This window comes from Pieris napi, chromosome 17, assembly GCF_905475465.1.
Source record: "Pieris napi chromosome 17, ilPieNapi1.2, whole genome shotgun sequence".
Taxonomy (NCBI): Eukaryota; Metazoa; Arthropoda; class Insecta; order Lepidoptera; family Pieridae; genus Pieris; species Pieris napi.
The window spans coordinates 4,853,988-4,868,202 of record NC_062250.1 but is presented as its reverse complement, the minus strand read 5'-3'; the positions used below and the strand labels follow the sequence as shown (position 1 = coordinate 4,868,202).

General features: G+C 31.3%; 3 protein-coding genes across 3 annotated transcripts; 2 read left to right on the top strand and 1 right to left on the bottom strand.

Annotated features, from left to right (window-relative positions):
• The first annotated feature begins 1,525 nt into the window (after positions 1–1,525).
• LOC125058093 (nuclear pore complex protein Nup50) lies at positions 1,526–5,140 on the top strand. Its single transcript, XM_047662131.1, has 3 exons — positions 1,526–1,661; positions 1,741–1,976; positions 2,118–5,140. The coding sequence occupies exons 2-3, from the start codon at positions 1,812–1,814 to the stop codon at positions 4,635–4,637; spliced, it is 2,685 nt and encodes an 894-aa protein (XP_047518087.1). The 5' UTR covers positions 1,526–1,661; positions 1,741–1,811; the 3' UTR covers positions 4,638–5,140.
• Positions 5,141–5,231: 91 nt separating this feature from the next.
• On the bottom strand, positions 5,232–7,519 carry LOC125058094 (protein lin-9 homolog). Its single transcript, XM_047662133.1, has 2 exons — positions 7,318–7,519; positions 5,232–6,986 (listed from the first exon to the last, which is right to left on the bottom strand). Exons 1-2 carry the CDS (start codon positions 7,334–7,336, stop codon positions 5,299–5,301), a joined length of 1,707 nt encoding a protein of 568 aa, XP_047518089.1. The 5' UTR covers positions 7,337–7,519; the 3' UTR covers positions 5,232–5,298.
• A 1,093-nt stretch (positions 7,520–8,612) lies between these two features.
• LOC125058095 lies at positions 8,613–12,527 on the top strand. The gene is made up of 4 exons (XM_047662134.1): positions 8,613–8,721; positions 10,053–10,175; positions 10,487–10,663; positions 11,348–12,527. Exons 2-4 carry the CDS (start codon positions 10,115–10,117, stop codon positions 11,557–11,559), a joined length of 450 nt encoding a protein of 149 aa, XP_047518090.1. The 5' UTR covers positions 8,613–8,721; positions 10,053–10,114; the 3' UTR covers positions 11,560–12,527.
• The last annotated feature ends 1,688 nt before the right edge of the window (positions 12,528–14,215 follow it).

Genomic DNA, 14,215 nt, shown 5'->3' with positions numbered 1-14,215 from the left:
CCTGCAATGATGTTTCTAAATCATATGTGTAGATGTTGTAGAGCAAAGGACTGAGCACAGAACCCTGTGGTAATCCTTTCCACACAGTCCGGGATAGTTTGACATCTTCGATAAATAAATTAATGTATCTTTCTCTGAGCATATTGATAATAAAGTTTGACAGAATCGGTGGTACATCTAAGTAAAGCAATTTTCCCCTAAGAACCGATATAAGAACATTGTCATAAGCTGAGCTTATATCTAAGAAAGTAGCTACTATCGACTCTTTGTTAAGAAGACCATTAACAACAGCACAAGGTCTTATATGCGGTAATTCTCCAACACTGTCCGATATATTTCTGGAAATAGCCAATAGTTTTTCCAAAGTTAGAAAACAGTTTCCATAGCCATGTTACTCTTTCTCTTATCAGTGTATTTCACATCCAATTAATATAGTCCAACAGACAATAAACAATAATTCGGAAATGCTTCAATTTTTGGACGAAAATACAATATACTATGTTATCTACACTGATGGGAGCAAAGCAAGTGATTATGTACATGCTGCTCTATATGATCTACAAGCAAAATTTTCTTCAAGTTTTATTCTGCATAAACCCTGTTCTATGTTTACGGCAGAGGCATATTATGCAGTGTATCAGGTATTAATCCGTAATAGCGAAATCAATAATATTAAATATTTTTGAAGTTATACTTCTTTAGGCGCGCTATGAAAAATTGATGAGAGTGAAATTTTACGATGCGCGCGCACCGTGACACAAAATTAACAGAATGAAGTTGCCCACGGAAGATGCTACGGCATTGGACATAATTTAAAAACAACATTCGAATAATAATAGAATTTATGTTACACGGCTTAATGTAAGAGAATAATAATAAATATTTATTTATTTAATTTTTCAAATGTAAACTGAACTATAATGACTCCTTTTCCAGTCTGTGGTTATTTAATTGTAATTAATTATTTGCATGCAATCAAAAACTATTTTTAATAATGCCAAAGAAGTATAACTTCTTACGGGCGAACATATGTACACGCACCCTTTTTTTTAATAATTTCTGATTCCTTGAGTTTGATAACAGCTTTAACTACCCTGACAGGGGTTGGACCTTAAAATCGGTCGCCCGAATCTGATTATACTGATTATGCAGGAGTCTCGGGGCACCTTGATTGGACCACCTTCAAGTAATTTTTGCTGCCGGAAATGCGTCTAAGTATTTAAAAAAAATAAAGTTTTGTGAAATTTATAAACAATCCGCCATTTTCTACTTTTCTATTGGTTATAAGAGATGTGACATTCTCGGTAAATTAATCGATTGTTTTTTTTATATTTTTTTATAAGAACATACAAATCGTATTCTATATGATATAATATATTATATTTTATTAATTACTGTTCCTTTCCATAATGTAGTATTTTTTATTGGAGATAGTTTTATAACCTGCTGATTATTCTTTATCCGATGTAATTTTCATTCGATGTAAAATTCATTTTCTTTACTATTTCGTTTTCTTTACCTTTGTCTGTGGCAATATGCTCTGCGTGAAGCTATCTAAATAAAAAAAAAACCAAACGAAATGGAAAATGTGGTTCCATTTTTCTGATATTGTTTGACCGACTTCATTAAAATTTATCTATAAAAATTTTAAACTTAATACTGTACGTTTAATAATTAATAGTCGGCAAGTAGGTTTTGTAATTTTTTGTAGTAATAGACTTAATATTTTGTTTATTACAGTGTTCAACGTTAACATACAAAATTGACTAAACCTCTTCTAAAAATCTAATTATTTTGTAAAAATCTCAATCATGTCCGCGAAGCGGCAAGCTACGACTGAATTAAATCACGACAACTGGGATCAAGAAGATGACGAACCGGAAGAAAGCGAAGGTTTTAAAATTGCATCAAAAGAAGTTCTTGAAAAACGTGTTATTAGGACCGCTAAACGACGATCCAACGTATCTTCTAGCGAGGTATTTTTTTAAAGTTATAGATATTCACCTTTTTCATTAACATACAGTACATGTGTAATTCACAGTAATTACTAAAAATTACACAAAAGGTTTTATTGATTATACTTAGACATTAGTAAAATGGTATATTTGATATTACAGGGTCAGAAAAGTGTATTCAGTGGCTTTGGAGGCTTCAATAAAACACAAAAGACTTCCTTTGACTTTTTGGCAAATTTAACTAATGGTAAATCAACTAATACTGGTGTCAGTAATCAAGAAGGATCATCTCTTTTTTCATCAAAGACATTTTCAAATCAAAGTACAGCACTATTTACACCATCAGATATATCTAAAAACATAACTAATACAGATGTCAATAATCAAGTGGGATCATCATCTCTTTTTACATCTAAGACATTTACCAATCAAAGTAAAGGGTTATTTACACCATCAGACGTCTCTAAACCAGGACCAACAAAATTGGAAAATCCAAGTCTGCAAACAACTTCTAGTTTAACCAAATCTACAGTTGCAGAAAATCAAACAGATTTTAAAAACAGTGAAAGTCCATTCAAAAGTCATACTACGTCAACACCAATCAACAATTTGAACTATTTAACTAAACCAAATTCTGGAAATGTTGGTAACCCTGTATCACAAACAACAAATAATATATTTAGCGACCAAGCTGAAAACATTTTTCCTAAAAAATCTTCTAAGATGTCACCATCTTCCAATACATTATCTGCTTCCCTAAGTAATAAGTGTCAATCTATTGAAGAAACTAATAAAACTGAAAAGAAAGATACCGTAGATGAGTCCCAATTTATCACTATAAAGTGTGATAAAAATGTTGATGAAGAGACAATAAAGTATTATACAAACTTGGCAAGCTTAAATATATCTTTCTATAAATGGATTAAAAAAAATGTTGATGATTCACCAACCTGTACTCTTTCTCCAATTTTCAAAGACTATGATAAATATCTTAAAGATATTCAAGATGAATATTTTAACACAGATGGAGCTCAAGGTGATTTCGCACAGAATTTGAAAAGTAATCCTAAAGTACCATCTGCTGCACAAGCAAATAATGTGGTTTCCCATACAGCTGTTACTTCTAATAAGTCTACAATTTCTACACCAGATGAGAAGAAATCCTCAAGTATGGTATTTGGAACACCTTCAACCAATAATACCCAGACAAAAAACATGGGTTCACTCTTTGGAAATGTGGCAAAAGCACAGAGCTTCATAACATCTCCGAGTACTGGTGCACAAGCAAGTAATAATATACTTTCTCATACCTCTGTTACTACTAATGAGTCTACAATTTCAACACCAGAGGAGAAGAAATCCTCAAATATGGTATTTGGAATTCCTGCATCTAATAATACACAAGCAAAAGACATGGGTTCTCTTTTTGGTAATGTGCCAAAAGTGCAGAGCTTCACAACATCTTCAAGTTCTGCTGCAAAAGCAAGTAATATACTTTCTCATACCTCTGTTACTACTAATGAGTCTACGATTTCAACACCAGAGAAGAAATCCTCAAATATGGTATTTGGAATTCCTGCATTTAATAATACACAAGCAAAAGACATGGGTCCTCTTTTTGGTAATGTGACAAAAGTGCAGAGCTTCACAACATCTCCAAGTTCTGCTGCCAAAGCAAGTAATATACTTTCTCATACTTCTGTTACTTCTCAAGTGTCTACAATTTCAACACCAGATGAGAAGAAATCCTCAAGTATGGTATTTGGAACACCTACAACCAATAATACCCAGGCAAAAAACATGGGTACACTTTTTGGTAATGTGGAAAAAGCACAGAGCTTCACAACATCTTGGAGTACTGGTGCACAAGCAAGTAATATACTTTCTCATACCTCTGTTACTACTAATGAATCTACAATTTCAACACCAGAAGAGAAGAAATCCTCAAATATGGTATTTGGAATTCCTGCATCTAATAATACACAAGCAAAAGATATGGGTACACTTTTTGGTAATGTGCCAAAAATGCAGAGTCCCACAACATCTTCAAGTACTGCTCAAAATCCAAAACTTGGCTTTTCATTTGGAAGTTCTTCAGTAGCTGGTTCAACACCAACTACAAGCAGTGGCGGATTTACCTTTGGCATTAATAATTCACCTCAATCAACCTCATTATTTGCAACAAAACCAATTGTTTCTAATAATAATAGCAATTCACAATTCTCATTTGGCACTGGTAAACCTTTTAGTTTTAATTCAAATATACAAAGAAATGAGAGTAATGAGGTTACTAACACTAAGGAAGATGAAGATGAACCTCCTAAAGTTGAATACACACCAATGGTGGAAGAAAATAGTGTTTTTGACAGAAAGTGTAAGATATTTGTTAAAAAAAATGGTAACTTTGTTGACAAAGGTGTAGGTACATTGTATATAAAAAAAATTGAAGATACCAGTAAGCACCAACTATTAGTGAGAGCAAATACATCTTTAGGAAACATTTTGCTCAATTTAGTTCTTGCTTCATCTGTACCTACTCAACGTATGGGCAAGAATAATGTAATGCTAGTTTGTATTCCCACACCTGATGCGAAACCACCTCCAACACCTGTTCTTATTAGGGTAAAGACATCAGAGGAAGCAGATGAGTTATTAGAAAAATTAAATAACTATAAACAGTAGAATTAATTGATCAGATTAGTATATAACTTGAATACCCAGTGCAAACATTCCAGATTATCTTGGAGGGACCTTGGCTATCCAGAACATAAAATCCAAAATGGAAATTAAAAAATAGTGGATAGTGTCCGGTTACAATAATAAATTATAAGTAGTTTATTGCATGTTCAAGAATAATTTAATAACTAGATGTCAATTTATAACCCAATTACATAATTTAATTTAATTATACATTACACACATAGTAATGTATATTAGCCAGTAACAAAAAGGGCTAAATTGGAATGGGTCTGTGTCCATAATTCTGTAAATCTGGCTGCCCGGGTTTTCTATTTTCACCTTAATTATGAATTTAAAATTAAGAGAAAGTATGATATATGCCAGTATGGACTGAATTCCTGTTGTGAAACAATATTATTGTTTTGTTACTGAACAAGTGATTTATGATATGATTATGTAATACATATAATTTGATTTTTTTTGTAAATAAAATACAATATTCCAAATATTTTTTTATTTAAACAATAATCATTATTCCATATTGTTTATATGTATTAAATATTTTACATATTTTTGTAATATATTAACAACTACAAATATTGTTTCAATTTTAAATATAATTTAACTTTGTACAAGATACTTCATAAGACATACATATTTTAAATTATGATACAATCAAGCTATTTGTTGATATTTGACCTAAGCCCATTTGAATTCTTTGCATGTGAGGTTCAACACTAGTTTGAAATATTTTTTGATATTTTAGTGGTAATTTCAATTTTATTTGTTCCATTGTTCCTTGCAAAACACTTAGTTCATAAGCATTTTGATCTGAATTTGAAAGGCTTTTAACTTGTAACATTAGGGCTGTTAAGTCAGTAATTAGGTCAACTGTATTTCTATCTTTTACTGCACCATTATTGTGATTCTGCACTAGTTCAGAAGCTTCTTCACGGCATTTTTCTCTTAAGTGAGATGGTGCTAACATAGCAGCTAGACTTGGACCTGGAGCTATCTGTTGGCAATACACTTGAATATCATTGATATATCCTTGCAAATCCATGTTCATTCGCTCAAGCTCAATTACAATTGCAGCATATTTCCTTTCAAAGTCCTCAGGTGTTTTTTGGTCAAAAGATTTTCGTTTTTCAGCCTCACTATTTAAATCCTTCAATTTATTGATCTTACTACGTTTTATTTGCAATATCTTTGTTAGTTTTACAATTAATTCCAGAAAACCAAATGGATAAGGACCAACTGTATTATCAATTTGATTTAAAATATCATTGCACCCTATCATTGGGTCTCCTTGATTATTCTTTGTTAATGATAATTGGTATGAGTTTAATGCATCTTGTAACGGACGAGGTCTAAATTTTTGTGTTATACTGGATAAAAGTATGGAATCAGGATTATCATTTGATAGAACTTCATAATCAGGGACTGAATGTGTTCCTAATTTAGGCCTTTCAAATGTTATTCTGTAGGTATTATTAGATGTATCAACAGCCTCAATAACACCTGTAAATAGTCCATCTTGTGGTCTACGTAATCGAGCTGTTACTTTTGTTCCAACAACTAACTGCATGGGAATCTCATTAGGTAAATCTTTGACACATATGTCTGATGTTTTCCTTTGTTGAATATATCGTATTAATCTCCTTTTTCTCTCTAATTCTCTTCTTTCCTCTTCAAAAAAGGCTTGTGAGCACCTACGAGGTTTACCCATCATTCGTTTTATTTTTGCCCATTGCAGTTTAGAGAATTTACTTGATTTTAATTTAGGAAAAGACTCTTTAAGACAAATCATAAAGTCATTCTCTCCATCGAACAAAGCTTTATCTATATTGCTATAAAAGTACTCAAAACAAACCCATTTATGTGCCTTAGGTAGTTTTAAAAGATTTCTTAGTCTCATACCAATTCTTTGTCCACTTTTGGGATCTGGAGATGCAATATCTACCTTTTCTTCATTTTTTTCAATGGACTTTTGAGGTTTTACAGGAGATTTAGAAGGTGATTTTTGTTTTTTGAAATTGGATATTTTAGAAGGAGTTTTAAGTATTTTAGGGCTACGTTTAGGAGACTGTCTAGGAGGAGAAGTATTTACAAAATCATCAACAAATATGAATCGATTTTTTTTGCGTATGCGAGCAGGCATCCCTCTAGCATTAAGCTTTTGCATTGGTTCACTTGGCGTTGGTTTTGGCGGTAATTGAGTACCCACTCTGTGCAGTCCAAGTGCAGCAGGGCCGAACGCAGGCGGAACATCATCTTCTTCGGGAAAGTCAATATCCATAGGCTCATCCTTCACATTTAGTAATTTCGTAGGTTTTTCAACAGGTTGCTTCGCTGTTGATGAGAATAAAAAATCTTTTAGTAATGTAATGACTTAATAATTAATCATACCAATACATATATAAATTAACTGTCGATGTTAACAAGTTCAGATGATTTAAAAATAGTTTAATTAATTGTGACAATTCTGCAGCAAATTTAAATTTTTTCAAATTTTGAATATTGTGTTTAACGAATACGAAACCCCTGTCAGTTAATAAAATCCGTTAACACTTTATTAAAACACCCAGAGATTTAAAATGGGTAAAGTGGTATATAATAAATTACAAGTCTTTTGTGGATTGAAGCATATAAATATTTAGCTAAAATATTTAAACAAACTTACTTTCCCACTTATCCGCCATGTTGACGTCGTAAATTTGATTTTGAAGAAGAAAGCGCCACCGCCGTGTCAGATCACAGACCACAGTAAATGTCACAAATATAAACAAAAACTACTGATACTGACATAGAGCATAGGGGTAGTACCAAAAACTTCAATTTAAAAAATATGGGGTATAAAATGGTTATCCGAATTCCGATGCGCCATGAGAATAATGCCAAGCCATGAGATCAGAGATAGTAATAGTAGAGCTAAAGCTGTGTTGGACAGTAGACAAACTGATAACAGAAATTTATAGGCGTCCCTAGAAAATATTAAAAGATGGTACTTTAGTAAATTGTGAGTTTATTAAAATTAAGTAGTACAAACTTAACATATTTCTTTCTATATGTGAACCCGACTATATAAGTACCTAATAAATTGACAATTGTATAATTTGAAACACAATTTAGTTACCTACATGATTATTCTACACATAATACGCGCCCAACAAATTCAACCATTTTAGCTTTTTGGAACAATCAATAAGACTTAATTATAACGGCCCACAAAATGTACCGGTCTCAATAGTGCTTTGTCCAAAAATAAGAGATATTTAATTATTGTCCTGTGTATTATTTATTACTTTTATTTATTTAATGGTAGCTGAGAAAAGATCATTTGACTAGGCCTTGGAATAATTGATTTTAATTTCAGTTATTAGAATCATATTTCATCAGTCAATCTTAAATCAAATCAGCCTAACCCAAAAACATTAAAAAGATGTTTGACGAAATTAACTTCATAGAGTTTTTTAGTGCCTGTGCGAAAATTTTGTAAAATAATATTATGTCTAAAAAAAAATATTTTGAAAAATCTTGCAGTCACGCATACTATAAAAAAATTGGGAACTAGGAAACGTGTCACGTTCACTTTTGGTTAAAAAGTTTTGTATGATTGATTGACGACTGGTTACTGTTTTCTATAAACATTTCTTAAATCTCTATGTTATAATATACAAATATCTACTATTATTAATTGACTTCTTCAATATGTTATTATTGTGCGATATCTACCGTCTATTAGTACTTTCTTGGTTAACATAATGACTTTCTTATCAAACGTTAACGATTAATAATCAATATATATAGCATGCACGTAGGCATTTACAAAATACATTCGAATAAAACAGTTACCTAGTGTTACAGGTTTCAGGATTACTTCATAACTAAGAGGAAAGGTTGTTCCACATTTTTATAGTGTTTCTTTGTGGGATATCTATTAATTATTATCTACATGTGACAGCTGATGTTGAGCTGACTTTTGTAACTTGTTGATTAACTAGTTAGACTTTCTAGTCTCTGGTAGTTGGTACATTACATTGTACAATAACATTAAAGAAAAATCCCGACGTGTTCAATATTGAATATTCTATACAGTGTTGCCAACTTAGTGGATATTCCACTAGATCTGGTGGTTTAGATATACGTTTTAGCGGGCGAATTTTGGTTTTAGTGGCTAGTGGATTTTTCTAGTGGTTTAGTTTGTTTCATTCGGTGGTATGCTACGACATTTAACCACTAGCACGATTGATATCTTTACAGGAAAAGACGAAAACGTTTACCTTATAAAGGAATATTTTGTCATTATGTAGGCAACTCTGTAAAATTACGTTCGTTATTTTCGGGAATTTCCCGAAACAAGTTTATCAATTTCTTAAATTATTTTGATTATGGACTTTATTCGTATGTCTAATGGGTCAAATTTGATTTGAATTAATGAGATTCGTTTCGTATGCATGCACAAAAATAGAAATACACAACACAGATACTTAGTAGTTTTGGTTATGCTATGCATCGGAGCGACCTTGTTTGTTTGCAAATGTTTAGTTTATTTTTAAAACAAAATGCCAAAACCGCAATATACGCAAAAGTTCCGTGATTGTTGGTTACGGGACTCCCAATTAAAGGACTGGCTGGAAGTGGTGGAAAGTACAGCTGGAGGCGGCTGGAATTTTGGTACGAGGTGCTGGATTTCGAAGACATTGCAGGAGAAAACCGATTTGAAGATTTAGCCACGTTTGCTATATCTTTATTAGTTTTACCGCACTCTAATGCTGAAGTAGAGCGATTATTCAGCATTATGAATATCGTGAAGACAAAACACAGAAACCGAATGAAGCTAGATCTACTGTCATCTATTATGACAATCCGCGCAGGTTTAAAACGCGAAGGAAAGTGTTGCAATAATTACATCTTGCCAAATTATGTAGTCCAGAAAATAGGAACGAAAGAAGTGTACTTAAAATCAGAAGGTGCAGAGGAATCCTCTGCTGAAGATGATTTTTAACGATTTTGTATGTCTTCTATAAGTTTTTTTGTAATGAAAATAAACGAATTTTATAATTCAATTTACAATATATAATAAAAGAACATTATTGTCAAAAAATATATCCTAGCTGTATGCTATCCATCTAAAGTAAAGAGTGACATAGTCCATAGACTACTGTTTACTTCAGTAAAACATGTGATTCCCGCGGTTAAAACAAAAAAATAGTGCTCGCCGGCTGCTTGCCTAACCTCCTCCTATCTGCGGACATAAAAATCACATCGATCCTATATTTCCTTTCGGCGTGAAAAAAGGATAATTAAACAAACACACTTACATTTATTTTATTAGTTAGTGTGGATTTTAGTGGTTTTCTGGTGGGTTGCGACGGCAAAATTGGTGGGTTCGTTAAAATTAAGTTGGCAACACTGATTCTATAATTCTAATTGAAAATGTTTAAGTATTTTATATAATAATTTATATATGAAGCAACATGAAAAAGATATTGTTTAATATATGTTTTATGGGACTTCTCTTTATCGGACTTGTTAATGGTGAGTTGTATGATATATTATTATGACACGAATGTGTTTTCAAGGTAAAAAGTGAAATGTATTATCTCACATCCATTTTTTATTTAACGTAGAAATCAAAATACTATAACAACATTAATGTATAATATCTGAATTGACTTTGCATTATAGCTTTTATCAATTATCATAAGTAAGTTTACTGAAAGTAAGTATAAGTTTATTGAAAGTAGATTAAGCAGTGACATATTGTTAATGAAATGTCTTTCTTGAACTTTACGCGACATAGTTATAAACTCAGGAATAAGTAGCTGACGTATGATCTTACTCTTCAGGTTTAAACAAGAGGTGTATGAGATGTAGATCAAGAGGAGAACTTGGGTCATGTGGAGACCCATTTCCAACAAATGTTACAGAAACAGAGACTCAGATAGGGATACACATTGTTGCATGCCCTTCTGGATGGTGTGGAAAAATGATTGAGGGTACCACAGGGGCATTTAGGACAGATGGTAAGTTACCTAGCTAAATGTGAAGTTATTTATGTTATCTGTTGCGCCTATGGGCTTAGGAGTTAGGCAAAATTTCTGCTTTGGATAATTTGAACTGTTCTTAACAATGGTCAAAGAACGTATTATAAGCAATGTACGAGAAGACTGGAAGATTTGAAATTATATAAATAATTTAAAACTTGAATGAATTGAAGATAAAATAGATGCATGATTCTTACAATATTTTAATTAATCTGCTAAGTTTTATATTCTTCTACTTGCCTAAATAAAAACTAATCTCTTTTTTTTAAGTTTCTTTTAAATATCTGTTTGTATATCAAATTATTACTAGTTAAATAATGATATATTTTAAAAAACCAAAAAAGACTCAATAAGGCTTGCTTGTAGAGTCTTTTTAAAGAACATGTTTAAAGCATTCTACAAATAACACGTCGTAACATCAAAGTTTGGAAAGCAAAAGTAAAATAAATATAAGCAATGGCCATACTTATGATAGATGTGTTTAGAAGATGTTAGTTTTGTAACGAAATTGAAAAGAGTGGCTATCTTAAGTGTTTTGTTTATTAGTAGTGGTCTAAAAGTAGAATATTTATACTATCTAATTTAGTGAATAAAAAAAAAAGTAAGACCTTGTATGCTAGAATCATGGTTTGAGTACTTCTCCCAATTATAACATATTTCCAGATTATGGTGCGGCAACACAAAGAATGTGTCTTCAGAGATCTCCAAGCGATGATGAGGAAAGATGTGCTTACACTATGTGGAACCATAGAAAAGTGTACATGTGTTTCTGTAATGGGGACCTTTGTAACGCTGCAGACAAAGCTACTTCATTCCATTCTATGCTCCTCATAAGTATTCTAGTTCTTATTTACAATGTTACAGCTGCTATGTAGTCTTTCTCCCTTTAGATTGAATAGAATTGTTGTAATGGCTCAAAATATGAATACTCTGTGATATTTTATATGTACTTAATATCATTACTGAATTTATATGTTGATACTCAATTTAATTGTATACCTTTACACTATTTGGTAGTTGCGAATGGCTTTTAACAAGTGGTTTTTGTGTCATCTTTAAAACAGATTTTCCTCTTTAATTGTTTACAACTAAACTCAAGAATGGTCAAACAAATAGTGGTCTAAACTTCTTTTTTAAAACAGGTAATCATTCTATTCAATTATTGCTACTTGCATGATCCTTAGATCTCAAATCTTGTAAAGACGGCAAGGGTACAATTAAGTCTTAAGACTTAGTGATAAGTAGGGCTACCATATGCCAAAAATATTAATCTTGACATACAAAAGTCACAGTCCCTACCATATGGGGTATATGATACCCTAAGAGTATGTATATGGAGTATACTATTTGGTATAGTATTATGACATAACTATACCATATAGTAGTCACCTGGACAAGATCTCTTAAAAGGGATAAGGGTGCTTTCCTGATTATTTCAGTTATTGTAATGCAAAAAGTTTTACGGAAATATTTGTATTGTCATAAAACCAGCTTAATGTTCAATTTAAGTTCCTGTGTAACTCTTTGAACCCAAGAATCTCTCAAGACCATTTAGATTATGTTAGAAAACACATTTAGAAGAAACAATACACTGATAGCTTATTGTAACTTTCATAATCTTAATTATATTTTTATCTTCTAATATTTTAATAAAACAACTTAGGTCATGTCATTAACTACTCGTTAAATAGCTATTTGTGAGATCTGATATACTCCGTCCATTTCTTGTGATAGTTTTAAAATATTTTCTTAAGCATTTTTTACTGTTATAGATAAAAATATGTAAATAGATTAGGAGCAATTTGATGTGTTCAAGTGTATTTATAATAAAAGATTTTTAGTATTTGTTGACTTATCTACTTTCTAATTTTTGATAATTTTTGATTTGATTTGTATCTGACGGTTCCAGTAAGTTGAATTGTCTAATTTCATAAATATATCTAATATATAAAATTCTCGACCGATTCTTTTGAAAAAATTTATACATATTCAGTAAGTCTGAGAATCTGCTACTATCCTTAAACCCCTAAGTTATAAAGGTGTCCACCCCAAAAAAAAAATTTTAGACAAATTTTTTTGTTTTGATTTTTTTATGATACAGAATACAAAAATACGTACAACCCTTAATTTTCACCCATCTACGATCATCCCCTCTTTTTATTATACTAGATAGTTATTTTTATTGAACTAAAAAATGTTTCCTAGAAATAATATACATGGCAAACAACGTTTGCCGGGTCAGATAGTATTTTTATATTTAAATCATACAAACAGCAATTACCACCATAGTAACAAATATTAAAATAATTTTAGTCCATAATTTAATGCCAGCTTAGCTTTTGCGAAAATTAAAGGATTATACAGGGTGTCCCAGAAAGAATGGATAATCCTTGAACCCCGCACGGGACAGCTGTACAGGGCTCAGAAAAAAATATTTAAAAAAATTATTCCAAGTGATACCCAAAATATCATTTTTTTTTTAGAAAAACAGGTTATTTTTACTTTATTTCAAATTCATGTGCACAACAGCCAGAAAGTAATGAAATTTGTGGCGTTTTTGGTGTCATCTTATTCCTGATATACTATGTGCGTTTTCCAATTACAGAGCATTATGCCACTCAGTGCCGCACAATGCCGCATAATGCTGAAGCTTAATTGGAACGTGAATTAGTTTTCAAATGCATCAGCAGAGTGCGCTAAGTCAGTGTTGAAAAAAAAATGTTCTGAATAGAGTTAGCAACCTCATTAATGTATAAATAATGTGGTAAACTTTACATCATTTACGTTTTGAGTAATTTTTTTTTAATGATTTCTAAAAAAAATATATACTTTTCAAAACCATTGCAATGTTTACAAAAGTATAATCCTGTAAAATAAATTTGTTTACAGATCCGAATTTTAAAATAAAATTGTATTCATATTTTAAATGTGGAATATAAAAAAAGTAACTATTTATACCTTCATCCATACTTATATTTATTTTTTTTAGCAGTTTGAAATAACTTTAATTATTTTCAAAATCTACGACGAAACGAAAGCCTTACAAATTTTTCAACAATAAATAATATTTACTAACGAAAATTTCGATAAATGCCAACTTAAAGAAAAACACTGGTCAATTTTCTGTCACTGTGTTGGTATTTATTGCGAGAAGCACGCGAGAGCATTAGTTTTGAGAGTGCTCAATTGTGCGAAGCGTTGCTGTAGTTGGAACATTCAACGTTGAGCATTATGCCGCATAATGCGCTCTAGTGCTGTAATTGGAAAACGCAATATACTACTAGAAATACATTAAATAATATAGTATCTATGATACTTATAGTAAATAATTATATTATTTAAAACAAAATAAGAACTTGAGTTTTTGACATGAAATTTGATACCAAAATAAATTTGGCATAGTTTGAGAGTGTTTCTTGTAAAAAAAAAGTATGAAAATCTGAGATAGTAATCCAAATGTTGTAACAAGTGTGGCAATAACCCATCGACGGATTGTAATAGTCATCTGTCGATACAAGCTATCCATGGAAG